Raw genomic sequence first — 19,701 nt, forward strand, 5'->3', positions numbered from 1 at the left:
AGCCCTTCTGAAGGTGGATATATGATCATTTGTGTTTGATTAAGAATGGTACAATCATCTCCCCTATTTTAAGACATAGGGCTTTATCACAACATTTCATGTTCTGTATTGTTTATTCTTTTATAGCCCAACTCCTGATGAAGCTGCAATGCGAAACATGTTGAGTAGGAGGCATTTTTTACCAAGATACCAGCATTTTTCTCTTGATTGTGTTGGCTTACTTACAGTACACTTTTATAGTTTTTTTGTATACTAGTACCAATTGGTTCTTGATATAGCCTCTTCTAGGTGTGAATAATACTGTTTTATTTTAGCTTTTTGTGTACATGTTACTGTTTCAAAGACATAGGGGTATAGTCGAAGGAGCACCCTGTGACACCACACCCTTCTATATTACTAACAAAGAAGAGGAAAGAAGGGGAATGGGACTTTAAAGATGTTATCCCTAAGCAAATGAGCTACTCATGGTTGTAAAATCAATAATGCACAAAAAACAATACTAATAACACCATGAAAGACAATAAATTGCAATATTTTTTCCACAAGTAATAAATAACACAATGAGTAATAATAATAACATTAAGGCTCGGTGCACACTGGTCGCCTGACAAGTCACACACCATTCAGTGCAATGGAACCGTTCTATTTGGGATGACTCAAGTTGCTTCAACTTAGAAAAAGGTTCCTGCACTACTTGGGGGCGACTTCTGAGCAGCTTGTATTGACTTCTATTAAAGAAGTCGTTTGCAAGCCGCGCTGAAGTCACGATGTATGGGGCGGCTTTCAGAGTCGAGCGACTTTGAAGCTGCCCCAGTGTGAACCGAGCCAAAAGAAAAATAAAAGCAAATATTTACTTTTAATTCATTACTTTCTCACTATATTTCACCTAAATATAATATATTTTGATAAGTTGAAATAAAATGCTGTCTAGGTCTGTTGTCCACATACAGTACTGTTCCATTAATAATATTATTTATCACTTTGTTTAAAATGTTAATTGAATCAGATGCATCGTAAATAAGTATATTCTGTGTTGTCGTTTTGCCTTTATCAGCCTGAAAATATTCAATTTCAGAAACCACAGATATGTACTAAAGCATTTAGAAAACGTGCCTCATGAATGTGTTTTATAGAATACTAGATTACTAAATTTCTCTGCCTATCAAGGGAATACCATCACTTTAGCAAGGACAAGCTATGATACAGGGTTTCAACTGCAGAGTCCATTAAAAAGAAATCTGATATCCCATTTATGGCAAGAGAGGAAATACAAGAAGCCAGCCTGTACCATGTTGCTTTGAGGGAAAAAATTAGTCATGCTTTTCAATTAACGTTACAGTATAAATCAGAGATCCTGCATCATTTAAAATATGCTACTACAAATTCCAGAAGTATGGGCAGACAAAATTCTGTTTTCAGTTTTAATTAAATAGGGAAAGATTAGAACCACTATTAAAATTTATTGATATATTGGGGTCCATTTGAGAGTCTTTTTCCCTCACTGTCACAGTGACCAAAATTTCACCAGACAGGAAGTGAGCAAACATTCTCCAACAGCAACAAAGTTGACAATAAAATGCCTTTTTCTACTAAACTAAAAGAAGGTCAGAACCCCTCCCAGCTTTTTATTGCAGTTTATATACTAGCGTCAGGTCCATAAATATTGGGACATCGCTACAATTCTAATCTTTTTGGCTCTATACACCCCACAATGGATTTGAAACGAAACAACCAATATGTGCTTTAACTGCAGACTTTCAGCTTTAATTTGAGGGTATTTACATCCAAATCAGGTGAAAGGTGTAGGAATTACAACAGTTTGTATATGTGCCTCCCACTTTTTAAGGGACCAAAAGTAATGGGACAATTTGCTGCTCAGCTGTTCCATGGCCAGGTGTGTGTTATTCCCTCATTATCCCATTTACAAGGAGCAGATAAAAGGTCCAGAGTTCATTACAAGTGTGCTATTTGCATTTGGAATCTGTTGCTGTCAACTCATTGAAGCAAGCCACCATTAGGCTGAAAAAAACAAAACAAACCCATCAGAGAGCTAGCAAAAACATTAGGTGTGGTCAAATCAACTGTTTGGAACATCCTTATTAAAAAGAAAGAAAGCACCGGTGAGCTCAGCAACACCATAAGACCCGGAAGACCACCGAAAACAACTGTGGTGGATGACCGAAGAATTCTTTCCCTGGTGAAAAAAACATCCTTCATAACAGTTGGCCAGATCAAGAACACTATCCAGGAGGTAGGTGTATGTGTGACAAAGTCAACAATCAAGAGAAGACTTCACCAGAGTGAATACAGAGGATTCACCACAAGATGTAAACCATTGGTGAGCCTCAAAAACAGGAAGGCCAGATTAGAGTTTGCCAAACAACATCTAAAAAAGCCTTCACAGTTGTGGAACAACATCCTATGGACAGATGAGACCAAGATAAACTTGTACCAGAGTGATAGGAGTGAAGAGTATGGAGAAGGAAAAGAACTGCTCATGATCCATAGCATACCACCTCATCAGTGAGGCATGGTGGTGGTAGTGTCATGGCGTGGGCATGTATGGCTGCCAATGGAACTGGTTCTCTTGTATTTATTGATGATGTGACTGCTGACAAAAGCAGCAGGATGAATTCTGAAGTGTTTCGGGCAATACTATCTGCTCATATTCAGCCAAATGCTTCAGAACTCATTGGACGGCACTTCACAGTGTAGATGGACAATGATGGACAATGACCCGAAGCATACTGGGAAAGAAGTGGAATGTTATGCAATAGCCAAGTCAATTACCTGACCTGAATCCGATTGAGCATGCATTTCACTTGCTGAAGACAAAACTGAAGGGAAAATGCCCCGAGAACAAGCAGGAACTGAAGACAGTTGCAGTAGAGGCCTGGCAGAGCAACACCAGGGATGAAACCCAGCGTCTGGTGATGTCTATGCATTCCAGACTTCAGGCTGTAATTGATTGCAAAAGATTTGCAACCAAGTATTAAAAGTGAACGTTTGATTTATAATTGTTAATCTGTCCCATTACTTTTGGTCCCTTAAAAAGTGGAAGGTACATATACAAACTGTTGTAATTCCTACACCGTTCACCTGATTTGTTTGTAAATACCCTCAAATTAAAGCTGAAAGTCTACAGTTAGTTTCATTTCAAATCCATTGTGGTGGTGTATAGAGCCAAAAAGATTAGAATTGTGTTGATGTCCAAATATTTATGGACCTGACTGTATATCCTGTTGTGTAAAGAGCTGCTCTTTCAAAACTTCAAAGCAAGTATCGAGTAAGCAAATAAGCATCTAAAGCATGGGTGTCCAACCTTTTGGCTTCTCTGGGCCACATTGAGTGTAGAGAATTTTTCTCGGGCCGCATATAAAATATATACTATAGTTAAGGTATATAAGTAATAAAATGCCGCTGCGCCCTTCCCGCGGCACCACGCCCCCCGCACTAATTTAACACAACTAGAAGATGATCAAATGAAATGGAAACAATATACAGAGGATTACTTCTTCTGAGCGATAATAAAGGAACACTCTAACCACCATGACCACTTCAGTGATTTGAAGTGGTCATGGTGGTAGGAGTCAGAAACACTGCACATGATCCCCTCCCCCCCCCCCCCCATCCCCTTTGAGGCAGCCTCTGCCTACCAGTAGTTGGCAGCTGCTGTGGCCGTGCCCCCGACCTGACTTCCTTTCTTCCTAGCAAAAAAAAAAATTGTCAGGGGGCAGTGGGCCGCATTGCCTGAGGTTCCGGGCCGCATGCGGCCCTCGGGCCGCAGGTTTGACATGCCTGATCTAAAGCTTGCTTACACCAATAGAATTTGCTTGAACATTTGCACATCAATTCTGAAAAATCCTTTGTCAGAGCATTTAATCCTATCATTATTTAGTCAATGAATTTAATTTATGCCCTTCAAATCTCATCCAGACATGCTGCTTGAATGGAATCCCAGATGTATTTAACAGGTTTCTTTTGAGTTTTATAGCCACTACAGTCAAAATAATCATTATTTGGAACCCACTAAGCATTAGAAAATTGAAGAAACATTCAGGAATACATATTTAAATACATATTTAAAGCCAGACTCTTAGATAAGCGAATATTATCTAAATGGAAGAGGCATACATATTTTTATTTGAATCTTGTGTATATTTATTTGAAATCTGTGCTTTGTATGTCACTAATCATCAGTATCCTCATTGTGCAGCCCCAACAGTGCCCATCAGTGCTGCCAATCAGTGCCAATCAATGCTGCCAATAAGTGCCTCCTCATCAGTGCCACCTATCAGTGCCATCTAGCAGTGTCCCTCAGTGCTGCCTATTATTGCCCATCAGTGCCGCATATTAGTGTAGCCTCATCAGTGCCTCCTCATCAGTGCCCATTAGTGCAACCTATCAGTGCCCATCAGTGCAGCCTCACCAGCCTCATCAGTGCACATTAGTTAAGGAGGAAAATTACCTGTTTGCAAAATTTTATAACAGAAACTAAGAAAAAATTTTTTGTCTTTTTCCATTTGTATAGCAAAAAATAAAAAATCCACTGGTGATTAAATACTACCAAAAAAAACTCTATTTGTGTGAAAAAAAAATGATAAAAATTTAATTTGGGTACAGTGTTGCATGACCGTGCAATTGTCATTCAAAATGTGGGAGCACTAAAAGCTGAAAATTGACCTAGGCAGAATATACTGTATTTACCTTTACAGTGACCCAATGTATTAAAAAGCTTTAGCTTTTCTGCTCTCAAGCTGCTGAAAGTAATCTAAACCTCTAGGTTTGTAGAAAACCTAATTTCCTGCCAGGTGATGTGGTTACTCCCATCAGCTCATATGCCACTTCAGGACAAACCAGTTGCCAAGAAGAACCACAGAGTGCAGCAGAGGAAGCAAGTATTCAACCAATCCAACCTGTCAAACACAGTGCTTGGGGCTGTTGAGGAGCATTTTTAACCACTTCAATACAGGGCACCCCCTTCCTGCCCAGGCCAATTTCCCCTTTTAGCCCTGTTGCATTTTGAATGACAATTGCGCGGTCATGCAACACTGTACCTACACCAAATTTATGTCATTTTCCTCCCACAAATAGAGCTTTCTTTTGGTGGTATTTGATCACCTCTGGGTTTTTTCCTTTTTGCTAAACAAATAAAAAAAGACCGAAAAGTTTGAAAAAAAAAAATGTTTTTTTTTGTTTATGTTATACAATTTTGTAAATAAATAAGTTTTTTCCTGCACTGATGAGACTGCACTGACAGGCACTGATGAGGAGGCACTGATAGGCGGCACTGATATGCACTGATAGGTAGCACTGATATGCAGCATTGGTGGGCACTGATAGGCGGCACTGCTGGGCACTGATAGGCGGCATTGATGGGCACTGATAGGTGGCACTGATAGACGGCACTGGTGGGCACTGATGGGCACTGATAGGCGGCACTTATCGGCAATGACGGGCGGCAGAGCTGTATTATCCTGCCGCCGTCATATGACGTCCGGTCAGGATAATACAACCACAATCCCGCCGTCAATTTGCTATAGGGCGGGCGGGATGTGGTTAAACAATGGGTAGCCCGAAAGTTAAGTAGCTTTCCTTCTTTTTTTACAGGTGGACAATTGAGTGAGAATGTCCCTGTGGTGACATGCTCACTTTAACCACTTCTGGACCGGAAGGATTTGCCCCCTTAATGACCAGGCCATTTTTTGGGATTCGGCACTGCATTATTTCAACTGACAATTGTGCGGTCCTGTGATGCTGTACCTAAATAAAATTGATGTTGATTGATTTTTCGCTATAAACAAAAAAGAGCGAGATTTCTGAAAAGAAAACAATATTTTCCACATTCTGCTATATAACACTCCCAAAAAAATAATCTAAAAATCAATTTTTTTTTTTATCCTTTTATGCCAATTTGTATTCTACTCCATATTTTTGGTAAAAAAAAATTCAATAAGCGTATTTTGATTGGTTTGCACAAAAGTTATCGCGTCTACAAACTAGGAAAAAGATTTATGTCATTTTTATTTATTTATTTATTTTTTTTACTAGTAATGGTGGCGATCTGCGATTTTTAGCGGGACTGAGACATTGCAGCAGACAGATCGGACACCTGACATTTTTTTACACTTTTGGGGGGACCAGTGACATAACTGCAGTAATCTATGCTAAAAAAATATACACTGTTACTGTAATGATGACATTGGCAGGGAAAGGGTTAACCTAGGGGTGATCAAAGGGTTACGTGTGAGCCAATTTATTAACTGTCGGGGGGATGGGCCTGTGAAATGATCATAGAGACCTGTGATGTTATATAGAAGGATCACAGGCGCTCTGTGATCATTTCAGAAAGAAGAACGGTCGGCTGTGTTAACAGCTGACCGTTCTTCTCTCCCAGCGGCAATCGGTGCCGCTGGTCCCGTGCATCGGCATCCCCGCTGCCTGTGACGGGCGGTCTTAATGTGGTTAAAAAAACGAACACATAAAAATTGCACTGTTGAATTTGTTTAATGAACACATTTTAAGTATATTTTAAGACCAACCTTTTTTTCCTGGTTTTATATAGAGTGGAAAGGGATTACAATATCTGTCAGGTTCTTATTGCTGTTTTTGTCCCCATGGAGATTCACCATTTTGTATTGTCTTGGTGATTATCATCATTAAACGTGAAAAAAGTAGTCACCAGAACAGAGATGTAGGAGAAATCTTCAAATGGAGATACTAGTTCTGGAGACTGCAAGGGATTTCTCTCATTTTGGATGGATGGATGGATTTCCTGTTGCAGCTATGGGACAGGAAGAGAAATAGGAAATCTCCACAGTTAAAAACAAAAACAAACCAGGGTTATAACCTTCTGTTCTTTTATCCAAATGAAAAAAAAAAAAAAAGTTTTGCCTTCAGTTCTGCTTTAAACATTCACAGTCCAGGCAAAAGTTAGTACGTGGTTTTCAGTAACTGGTAGAACCTTAATTAGCAGCACTAATTTTTATTTGTTATTTTCCATAGCTGCAGATCTGAATTGCATGAGTGTTAAAAGAAAATTTAGACCATAATTCAAATCAAACCAAAACTGCATCAGTTCATTCCTATTTCAGGGATTCATTGACTTAAAAGCTTTCTTCAAACCATGCAAGGGCATCTTAGTTGAGGTGATGGCTGCAATTTGATGTCAGTATCAATGAACATTGTCCCAGAAACTTTTTGGAACATCCAGACAGAAGACAGACATTTGCAAACCTAAAATTAGCATCCATTTGTTTTGTTTTTTTTGACAGCAGGTGTTATTCTTGTTCGTTGTTCTAGAAATTTGTGTATTATCCACATAGGTGAGTGGAGTGGATACCCACTCCGAGGGAGATTAGGTACAACTTTTTCCTCCAGTGTTATGTACTGTTGATTGATTAGTGGCATGGTTATCAGGCCAAGACAACATCAAAGCCTACATCCAATGTAATTTCATTGATTGGCACACCTAATTCCGGTAGGCTTCCTAAAAGATTATTATTCTAGAAGTTCCAAAGCAAACAACGTCATCTGTAAAACATGGTGGAGGCAGTCTGATGGCATGGGCATGCGTGGCTTTCAGTGGCACTGGGTCATTGGTGACAGAAGACAGAAGCAACCGGAAGAATTCTGCAGTGTTTAGAGCTATACTGTCAGCCCAGATTCAGCCAAATGCAAAAAAAGTTAATTGGACGGCGCTTCACAGTACAGATGGACAATGATCCAAAACACACTGCAAAAGGAACCCAGGTACTTTTGAAGGAAAAGAAGTAGAGTATTCTGCAATGGCCGAGTCAATCACCTAATCTCAACCCAAATGAGAATGCATTTCACTTGCTGAAGGCAAAACTAAAGGCAGAAGGACCCACAAACAAAAAACAACTGAAGACAGCTGCAGTTAGAGCCTGGCAAAGCATCAGAAAGGAGGAAACCCAATCTTTGGTAATGTCCATGGGTTCAAAGATTCAGGCAGTCATTGCCAGTAAAGGATTCTCAACAAAATATTAAAAATTAACATTTTATTTATGAAGAAGAACACCATCCTTACAGTCAAGCATGGAGGTGGAAACATTATGCTTTGGGGCTGTTTCTCTGCTAAAGGTACAGACCGACTTTGACGCATTGAGGGGTCAATGGACAGGGCCATGTACAGTAAAATCTTGGAAAAAAAAACCTTCTTCCCTAAGCCAGAACACTGAAGATGGGTCATGGATGGGTCTTTCAGCTTGACAATAACCCCAAACATACCACCAAGACAAGGTAGAAGAGGCTCAAGAAGAAGCACATTAAGATCATGGAGTGGCCTAGCTAGGTTTCAGACCTTAACCCTTTAGAAAATGTATGGAGGGAGTTGAAACTTCTTCCCTCAGCTAGAACACTGAAGATGGGTCATGGATGGGGCTTTCAGCTTGACAATAACCCCAAACATACCGCCAAGACAAGGTAGGAGTGGCTCAAGAAGAAGCACATTACGATCATGGAGTGGCCTAGCTAGGCTTTAAACCTTAACCCTTTAGAAAATTTATGGAGGGAGTTGAAACATCAAGTTGCTAAGCGACAGTCAAGAGACCTTAAGGATTTAGAGAAGATCTGTAGAGTTCACCAAATTCCCTCCTGAGATGTGTGCGACCTTGGTCACTAACTACAAGAAACGTCTTACCTCTGTGCTTGCCAACAAGGGTTTCCCCACAAAGTACTAAATCATGTTTTGCTTGGGGTTCAAATACTTATTTTACTCATTGAACTGCAACTTAATTTATAACATTTGTATCATGTGTTTTTTCTGGATTTTTTGTTGATATTCTGTCTCTATCATTTAAAATACACCTATCATAAAAATGATAGATCCTTCATTTCTTTGTAGGTGGGCAAACGTACAAAATCTGCAGGAGATCAAAAAATTATTTTCCCCACTGTATGTTGACATTCTTTGGTACAGCCATGCAGGCATGGTCCTCTGCTTATCCTATAAGTAGAGTTGAATTCCCTAAGCTTTGATCAACTAACCTCATCTAGACCACTGCACCTTCCTACGTTTTATCCAGGGGAACATGACCTGTGCATGCATCACTGCTGGAATCTCCCATCCATCAAACATAATACTTTGGACTTTGTTTAAAATGTTTTTCTTTTTTTTTCCCGAGCATCCCTAATTATTATTCATCCAATATCACTAGACAACGTTGTCCCCATTTCCTGGCATTAAAATGTTCAAGGGGAAAGTGTATTTAGATATTTTTGGTCACTGGTGTTAGTCAACTGTAACTGTGCTGTTTCTCCCATCGTCTTCTATGTTTTTGTGATTTGTTGCAAATTTAAAATGAAGATTGTTTAAAAAAAAAAACCTGTAACTGCTTTTTATCAGTATGATGAGATTGTGTGAGGTGGTACCATTTTATTAAATTGATATTTCCATTTGTTTGATACCAATAAACTTTTTTTCCAGTTGATCAAGTGAGTTGAAGTAATTCTTTTGATATTTTCATATTGTATAAGTTCTATATGGTTTTTTTTTCCAGTATATAGCACTGTTAATCTACACAGCGCTTTACATACAGTATCTCACAAAAGTGAGTAGACCCCTCACATTTTTGTAAATATTTTATTATATCTTTTCATGTGACAACACTGAAGAAATGACACTTTGCTACAGTGTAAAGTAGTGAATGTACAGCTTGTATAACAGTGTAAATTTGCTGTCCCCTCAAAATAACTCAACAAACAGCCATTAATGTCTAAAATGCTCTCAACAAAAAACCCCTAAGAGGAAATGTTCAAATTGGGCCCAAAGTGTCAATATTTTGTGTGGCCACAATTATTTTCCAGCACTGCCTTAACCCTCTTGGGCATGGAGTTCACCAGAGCTTCACAGGTTGCCACTGGAGTCCTCTTCCACTCCTTCATGATGACATCATGGAGCTGGTAGATGTCAGATACCTTGCGCTCCTCCACCTTCCGTTTGAGGATGCCCCATGGATTCTCAATAGGGTTTTGGTCCTGAAACATACTTGGCCAGTCCATCACCTTTACCCTCAGCTTCTGTAGCAAAGCAGTGGTCATCTTGGAGGTGTGTTTGGGGTCGTTATGTTGGAATATTGCCCTGCGATCCAGTGTCCAAAGGGAGGGGATCATGCTCTTCTTCAGTATGTCACAGTACATGTTGGCATTCATGGTTCCCTCAATGAACTTTAGCTCCCCAGTGTCGGCAGCACTCATGCAGCCCCAGACCATGACACTCCCACCACCATGCTTGACTGTAGGCAAGACACACTTGTCTTTGTACTCCTCACCTGGTTGCCGTCACACACTTTTGACACCATCTGAACCAAATACGTTTATTATGGTCTCATCAGACCACAGGACATGGTTCCAGTAATTAATGTCCTTAGTCTGCTTGTCTTCAGCAAACTGTTTGCAGGCTTCCTTGTGCATCATTTTTAAAAGAGGCTTCCTTCTGGGAGGACAGCCATGCAGACCAGTTTGATGCAGTGTGCGGCGTGCAGTGTGCGGTATGGTCTGAGCACTGACAGACTGACCCCCACCCCTTCAACCTCTGCTGCAATGCTGGCAGCACTCATACATCTATTTCCCAAAGACAACCTCTGGATATGACGCTGAACACGTGCACTCAACTTCTTTGGTCGACCATGGCGAGGCCTGTTCTGAATGAAACCTGTCCTGTTAAAGCGCTGTATGGTCTTGGCCACCGTGCTGCAGCACAGTTTCAAGGTCTTGGCATTCTTCTTATAGCCTAGGCCATCTTTGTGTAAAGCAAAAATTCTTTTTTTCAGATCCTCAGAGAGTTCTTCGACATGAGGTGTCATGTTAAAATTCCAGAGGCCAGTATGAGAGAGTAAGAGCGATAACACCAAATTTACCACACCTGCTCCCCATTCACACCTGAGACCTTGTAACACCAACGAGTCACATGACACCGGGGAGGGAAAATGGCTAATTGGGCCCAATTTGGACATTTTAACTTTGGAGTGTACTCAATTTTGTTGCCAACTGGCGGCACCACTATTACAGTTCAGGATTATATTTGGTATTGTGATTTATTTTGTTTTGAGGAGGTAGCGCTTCACCTTTACAATTACAGTTTTATACATGTTTATCTAGGACATTCACATCTTGTCACAGGTAATTGTTTTAATTGAATTCCTATTTTTCACCTGTATAGTCACTTATAGTAGCGCAAAAGTTAGATCATTCTTTGTATGTCTACCAATTGGCTAACAGGTGCCTGGGAGAAACGGAGTGGGAATGGGCAGGAGCATGTTTTGTTAGGCTCCACAGGAGCCTGGAGGGTAACTTAGTGATGATATAAGTAGCCACCATTTTGGTTGATTTTAGCAACAAAATGAACCACTTGCCGACTGCCACACGACTATTTACTGCGGCAGTCTGGCTCTCCTGGGCAAACCGACGTAGGGCTACGTCGCTCGCCCAGGAGCCTCTAGGGGGAGAGCGCACGCCGCCGGAGGTGCGCTCCCGCGCCCGCTCATTCCTGCCCATCCCCGTGCGAGTGATGTCCACCGATCACTCGCGATCTCCCGCTAGAGAGGGAGAAAGGCAGGCGGCTAATGTAAACAAAGCCGCCTGTCATTCTACCTGATGTAACTTCAGAGACTACACGATCCTGCTATGTAGGATCATACGTCTCTGTTGTTACATCACAAGCCACGCCCCTTTACAGTTAGAATCATGCCCCTAGGGACACACTTAACCCCTTGATCACTAATAAAGTTAACCCCTTCCCTGTCAGTGTCATTTTTACAGAAACAGTGCATATTTATAGCACTGATTACTGTAGTAATGTCACCGGTACCCCCAAAAGTGTCAAAAATGTTAGTCAGGGGTCCGATCTGTCCGCCACAATGTCGCAGTCCCGCAAACAAAACAAAAAAAATCGCAGATCGCCGCCATTACCTGTTAAAAAAAAACCAATAAAAATTATATAAATCTTTCCCTTAGTTAGTAAATGCAATAACTTTTGCGCAAACCAATCAAAATACGCTTATTGCGATTTTTTTTACCAAAAATATGTAGCAGACAACAAATTGGCCTAAAATGTTAAAAAATTTAGATTTTTACATTTTTTGGGGGGGAATTTCATATAAAAAAATTTGAAAAATATTATTTTTTTCAAAATGTACGATTTTTTTGTTTATAGCGCAAAAAATAAAAATTGCACAGGTGATCAAATACCACCAAAAGAAAGCTCTATTTGTGGGAAAAAAAGGACATCAATTTAATTTGGGTACAGCATCGCACGACCGCGCAATTGTCTGTTAAAATCACGCAGTGCCGAATCGCAAAATAGGCCCTGGTCTTTGAGCAGGAAAATCCTCCGGGGCTTAAGTGGTTAAAGCAGAACTAAAGGCAGAAAAAAACAAAAAAAGATGCAAACAGGCAGGTTCTTTGTTGCAGAAGAGACATGCAATACTTCTGAATGTCCCTGCAGGTTGTGTATTGTACATTAGTAAAAAGTTGTCACCAGCACTCTATTGTAAACATATATTTGCTGTGATGTTCACAGCACCATCTACTACAATCACAAATCTAATACCAAGGTCAAACACTGAAAGAAGTGTTGTCCTTGTCCTCTGATTTATTTGTTGTACCTCAAAAGGCCTCATTCTGTACATAATTTCCTATTTTACTTGCTATGAAGGGACTTCTCTTGTCTTCCCTAGTCCATTCATAGCTTGAGAAAGTAGCGCACCAGGTCATACGGTGCATGCTCCAAAACGCGTCACATTATTGTGATGTCACTGGCGCGTCCGGGGTGCGATTCAAGCCTCGTTTTCACCTCCTCTCCCCGGAAGCTGGCACATCCAGGGAGAAAGCGACCAGCGTAAGAAGAGGAGAAGCTCGTCCATCAGCCCAGAAGCACTGGACCCACTGCCTAGGACTCACAAGGGGACTCAGCTCTTCATTCTATTTACAGGCCGTTTTGTCATACAACCAAATTTGAGTGAATATATGTCTACATGCCACAATAAATGTTCAAAAGGTTTACACTTAGAGTCGCCTCTGTTCTTTCTTTTTATTGCTACTATGTCACCCTGGTAAGCTTCTCCATGGGTTGACATCTCTGTAAATCTTATGATTTTGTGGTTGTACAAAAGAAGAAAACATTTACAGCAGAAACTTACAGTACTAATTAAATCAAATAGCCCTTACCAAGGATGTCACCTCCAGCACAAAATGCCTTGCCTCCAGAGCCTTTAATTATTACTAGAAATGTGTCTGGGTCTTCTTCCCAAAGCTAGAACAAAATAGCAAAGGAAGTTAGGTAACCCCAAAAAATTAAATCAACAATGTTGGATACAAAATTCAAAGCATGGTGCTAATAAGAAGGAATACATGCAAAAAAAGTGCATACAGTATGCAATATATTTCACTGTAGACTGATATGATGTTTTTGTCATTAGCAATATATGATTGTTTATGCAAAAAAAATAATTAATATGCTGAACGTTAGGCCTGCTGAATTTAATCTGCTAATCGATGTATCGCGATGCGACCGTTCGCAATTCGGCATCGATTTGGGTCAATGGCCGCATCGATTAGGAAATTACGTCACCCGGCCGCCCCACGCCCTCCCTCTCCTCCTCTGTCTCAGTCAGCGGTAGAAACTGGGGGGGGGCTCTGTAAGCAATGCATGCGGTGGAAAGGGGGGTCAGCCTTTCTGTTTAATTCTGCTGTGGAAAGGGGGGTCTCTGGCTCAGTTTGCTGTGGAAACTGGAAAGGGGGGTCTCTGGCTCAGTTTGCTGTGGAAAGGGGGGTCTCTGGCTCAGTTTGCTGTGGAAATGGGGGTCTCTGGCTCAGTTTGCTGTGGAAAGGGGGGTCTCTGGCTCATTTTGCTGTGGAAAGGGGGGTCTCTGGCTTAGTTTGTTGTGGAAAGGGGGTCTCTGGCTCAGTTGGCTGTGGAAAGGAGGGTCTCTGGCTCAGTTTGCTGTGGAAAGGGGGGTCTCTGGCTCAGTGTGTTGTGGGGGGGGGTCTCTGGCTCAGTTTGCTGTGGAAAGGGGGTCTTTGGCTCAGTTTGCAGTGGACAGGGGGGTCTCTGGCTCAGTTTGCTGTGGAAAGGGGGGTGTCTGGCTCAGTTTGTTGTGGGGGGGTCTCTGGCTCAGTTTGCTGTGGAAAGGGGGGTCTCTGGCTCAGTCTGCGATGAGAAAGGGGGATATAGGTCACCGTCTCACTCTCTGTCTGTAGACTCTCTCTGACTCTGTGTTTTTACAGGTTGAAGATTGGAGAGATGGCTGTGTTATGGGGTCTGAGAAGGGAGTGACAATTAGGGGTCTCTGTATCTCTGGGTGGGAAGGGAAGCGTGGCTGACTGGCAGTAACTGTGATGGTGGCCTCTGTTTTTTGTTATATTTTTTTTTTTAACACTGACAGAGTTTGACAACTTACGTCATCCATCTCCGTGACATACGTGGTATGGTATTGACAGAAGGAGAAAAAGAGAGAGAGATAAAAAATGCACCTAGCGTTTGAAAAGCAAACATCTGGGCAAATTTTGGATTTTACGAACAAACAGGGAAGCGCGAGTTGGACAAGACACACGATGTGTGTAAAGCCTGTCACACAAAAATGAAATACCTAGGGAATACTAGGAACTTGAGAAACCATGTTAGCCGTTTTTACTCTGAGATGCTAACACCTGTCACCACCACCAGTGCCACTTCCAAGGAAATAGACCCAGGTCAGTCAAGAATTTATGGCATACTGTCAACTTTTCCACCCAACTCTGAAAAAGGGAAGAAATTAACCAAAGCTGTGGCAGCTTTCATCGCCAAGGACCTACAGCCTTACTCTGTTGTGGACAACCCCATGTTTCGCTACCCGCTGAAGACGCTAGAGCCACGATATAAGATCCCGTCACACAGTCACTTTACAGAAAACGTTATACCTCCACTCTACTACGAAACCAAAGCTCAGGTAATTGCTTCAAAGAACCAAGCCAGTTGAGTAGCAATAACGTGTGATTCATGGACTTCAGCCACAATGGAGTCCTATGTTACAATAACAGCACATTACTTTACTAAAGACTGGCAGGTCTTGTCACATGTGTTAAAAACGAGAGCCATTTATGAGTCTCACAGGGGTGCTCATCTGGCAGAGCTACTGTCTCATGTCGTGGAAGAATGGCAGCTGTCCGATAAATCTGTAGTGCTTGTGACCGACAATGCGGCGGACATGATAGTTGCCGCTTAAGCTGGTAAATTTCCTATTGAAAAATTTTTGCCCATACACTCAATCTTGCATGTCAGCGGACACTGAAAGGGGCCATGCTCTCCAGGCTTCCCGGTAGAGTGCGACGAATATCCACATTCTTTCACCGCAGCACTAGAGCAAGCCACTGTCTAAAAGAGAAACAGAAATGTCTGGGCCTGAAGAATCATAAGCTAATAACTGATGTGCCAACAAGATGGAACAGTGCATATGACATGGTCAAGAGGATCTTAGAACACTAACCTGCAGTCTGTGCCATCTTGCTGTCTCCAGAAGTCAGAAAAGGAGAGTCTGATCTCTGCACTCTCAACGAAACAGATGTATCAAATGCAGAGGACGCTGCGAGTGCATTAAAGCCAATGTAGGATGCAACCTTGCTGATGTCAGAAGAGCGCAACCCAACAGTGTCTCTCATTGCCCCTCTAAATGCACAACTGCTCCAAAGCATGACAGACACCATGGGAGATACACCCATGAGATCAAGAATGCAATCAAAGCAGATCTCCTGAAGAGGTACAGCACTGAGGCAGGGAAGAAGATGCTTCATACAGCCTCTGTACTGGATCCTCCCTTTAAGGGACTGCCTTTTATTCTCACAGAGGAGGAGAGATTGGAGATATACAGAGGAGTGACTGAGGAGGCTGCATCTTTGGAGGTAATTTGAATTCCATCATGTTTCCTCCCTGACAGCTAGTAGCTCAGCTACAGTGTTGTGTAAGTCCCACTTCACTGATGCGGTGCGGAAACTGCTTCGACTACTGTGTGCACTGTGCGGTTTTCACATCCCATCAGAATGAATCGCACTCAGGCAGTAGTTCAGTGTGTGCTCTTCCTATACTATTTCTATTCTCTTTTGTTCAAACACAGATTACATCTAATAGAAGGACAAATGTGGATGTAGTGCCTAGGGGAAAAGTAACTCTGGAAGAAGAAACACCAATCAAGGACAGACATTCTCCTCCCAAAAGAAAGGCCACATCGCTGCTCATGACTTTGCTGGGACAGTCTTTCACTGACGCTGAAGGTGCAATAGAACCCAAGACCCCTATGCCAAGGCAGAAGAGGAAAAGGAAAAATATTGTAAAGTCCCATCTCTGCCTCTCTTTTTGCGGGAAGGTGCGGCGTCCCGCAAAAAGTCCCAGGTAGCAAATGGTGAAGGCCGGCTAATTCCAGGGGGCGTGTGGACGTTGCGTCTGGCGAATTAGCCGGCCTTCACCATTTGCTGCCTGGGACTTTTTGCGGGACGCCGCACCTTCATCCCTTGCTTAGCCATTGATATGCCTATCAATTCATGATATATTGTGAGTATAATTTTTAATAAATAAGATTACAAGTTTATACGGGATTACGCTATGGGCCTCGCTTTCTTTTCTTCACATATCCATCTATGATTGATGAAAAATACTGAGGAGTGCCAATCTTATATTGATCCTTCCACGCACCTTGAGAAGCGGTTCCTTTAAATTGAAAAAGTATCCACGTAACATCTGACCTTCAGTGGTTTTGATTAATAGCTGGGAGAGGTTGACTCATTAAGTTGAGCAGCCATGGAAATCTGGTAAGCTGCTTACTATATCCCATCACAGAGGTGCTCCCCTCCTTCACATACCCTTGGTGTCACGGGAAGAATCCCCCCTTGGAATCTTGTGCATGCGGATCTATGTTTTTACCCTACACCAGCGTTCTCTTTGGGACTTATTCATTTGGACACTTTCTCTTTTATACACATTATTGTGATTATTAGTTTTCATTCATTTGGACACTTTTTCATCATTTTTGTGATTATCAATATTTTTAGCGCTACACTTTTATGTTTTATTGAGAAATACGATTCTCTGGTCTGATGAGACCAAAATAGAACTTTTTGGCCTTAATTCTAAGCGGTATGTGTGGAGAAAACCAGGCACTGCTCATCACCTGTCCAATACAGTCCCAACAGTGAAGCATGGTGGTGGCAGCATCATGCTGTGGGGGTGTTCTTCAGCTGCAGGGACAGGACGACTGGTTGCAATTGAGGGAAAGATGAATGCGGCCAAGTACAGGGATATCCTGGACAAAAACCTTCTCCAGAGTACTCTGGACCTCAGACTGGGCTGAAGGTTTACCTTCCAACAAGACAATGACCCTAAGCACACAGCTAAAATAACGAAGGAGTGGCTTCACAACAACTCCGTGACTGTTCTTGAATGGCCCAGCCAGAGCCCTGACTTAAACCCAATTGAGCATCTCTGGAGAGACCTAAAAATGGCTGTCCACCAACATTTACCATCCAACCTGACAGAACTGAAGAGGATCTGCAAGGAGGAATGGCAGAGGATCCCCAAATCCAGGTGTGAACGACTTGTTGCATCTTTCCCAAAAAGACTCCTGGCTGTATTAGATCAAAAGGGGGCTTCTACTAAATACTGAGCAAAGGGTCTGAATACTTAGGACCATGTGATATTTCAGTTTTTCTTTTTTACTAAATCTGCAACAATGTCAACAATTCTGTGTTTTTCTGTCAGTATGGGGTGCTATGTGTACATTCATGAGGAAGAAGAATGAACCTAAATGATTTTAGCAAATGGCTGCAATATAACAAAGAGTGAAAAATTTAAGGGGGTCTGAATACTTTCCGTACCCACTGTAATTCAACAATACATCTGTGGACTATCAATCTCTCAATATTAAATCCAATACATTTAAACATCTTAGTTTCTTGTAGGCTCGACGTGTTTCATGGACCACCGTCCATTCATCAGGAGCTTAAATGAAAATTATATATCTGAAAATATGAATTTGTATTAGAATACATAATTCTCTTTGGATATCTGAATCTATTTGGAGATAGGTATAACGTATTAACTACCTTAGATGGAAATGATCAGGTTGCTGATCCATGATGTCACTCATCTAAAAAAGGTCCAATATTGGAAAGGGAGAGCAGAGACGCCCTGAGCAAAGTCTGACCCCGGGCTGTGGCATGAAAGATCCCCCCAAGAGGGGAAAAATACCCAGTCGAGGCAAACACCGGATCCCACAGATATAATCCGGAGAATGTTGGAGGAGACACATAGTGACCAAAAAGATCTAAAAAGTATAAATGTATAGTGATATCAGTATAATTTAGTAATTTATAAGTTAAGAAAAATCTGATAATGTGTCCAAACTGGCCCAAGAAGGAAACCGGAAAATGTGAATGCCAAGTGGGCAGATAAAACAAAGTATTAAAGAATAAAACCGTGAACAGAAATGTAAAGAGATAAACATAGGAAAGAGACCTATGTGTACCATGTTGAATAACATGCAAACACAGAGAGTGTGCTCAACTCAGAATGCATAGGTGAATAGTATAAAAAGGGAGTTTTACCAAAAGTGGATGGTGAAAACAAGAAATAGCCCATATGGGACTACAATGCGTGCAGTCCTGTCTGACCTCAGCTAGGCACCCCAATGAACAACGGCGGGTCCACGCTATCGCCATGCAGATGCCAAATGACAATTTGCTTGTTTACTGCAGTAATTCATGTTTTTTTTTTTTTATGATTTTTGGCACATCCAGGAAGTGCCGTCTGGTCTGCCCACTGCCAGTCACTGCCAGTTTTTATAGCTTTATAGCACTGAGATGGTTTGTTTTGGAAGATTGTCCATATTCCACTATATATATATATATATATATATATATATCTTAATATATCACGTGTTATAAAAATTAATAAGTGATTTAAAGTGTAATATATGTGATTAAAAATTGCTACAAATATTTATATGATCTACTATTGGTGCAATTAGCAAAGAAAAGTGCATACCAGTGCAATTTCAATTCAGAAGTGTTTGTGCTTCTCAAAGTAAATTAATCCACAAAGGTGTGGATCAGTGAACCAATAAATAGATATATAAAGAATTCCATACAAAAATCACATAAGAATATATAAAAATATAAATATATAAATGTGCTCCAAGTAGTGTTTAAAAGTCCAGGCAATAGCATGCAATCAAAATTGTGCTTGGTGGATTCTTATTAATCCCTTCACAGTGCTCCAGGTGCTGGGATGTGACAACCATCAATTAAGAAGTGCTTGTGCTTCTCAAAGTAAATTAATCCACAAAGATGTGGATCAGTGAACCAATAAATAAATATATAAAGAATTCCATACAAAAATCACATAAGGATATATAAAAAAATCACATAAGAATATATAAAAAAGTATAAATATATAAATGTGCTCCAAGTAGTGTTTAAAAGTCCAAGCAATAGCATGCAATCAAAATTGTGCTTGGTGAATTCTTATTAATCCATTCACAGTGCTCCAGGTGCTGGGATGTGACAACCGTGGCCTCTTACCAGCTAGCAGCAGGTCACAAGGACCCCCAACGCCTGTGATCCCTTTATTGGGTGGATCAAACCTCTCCTCGATTGCTTTGATCTCTGGCTCCTATATTACTCGAGTTGGACCATGTAGTCCCCCCATACACATAA

The 19,701-nt window shown here is 41.3% G+C and overlaps 1 protein-coding gene across 1 annotated transcript in view; it reads right to left on the bottom strand.

The window, feature by feature from the left end:
- The window catches only part of HIBCH (3-hydroxyisobutyryl-CoA hydrolase), a 225,500-nt gene that overhangs the window by 181,782 nt on the left and 24,017 nt on the right, over positions 1–19,701 (bottom strand). Inside the window, exon 4 of the mRNA XM_082260054.1 lies at positions 13,189–13,273. Coding sequence (XP_082116180.1) covers positions 13,189–13,273 — 85 coding nt within the window. The remainder of the gene's footprint in view (positions 1–13,188; positions 13,274–19,701) is intronic.

The sequence above is a fragment of the Pelophylax lessonae genome, assembly GCF_965119305.1.
Source record: "Pelophylax lessonae genome assembly, chromosome: 6".
Classification (NCBI taxonomy): domain Eukaryota; kingdom Metazoa; phylum Chordata; class Amphibia; order Anura; family Ranidae; genus Pelophylax; species Pelophylax lessonae.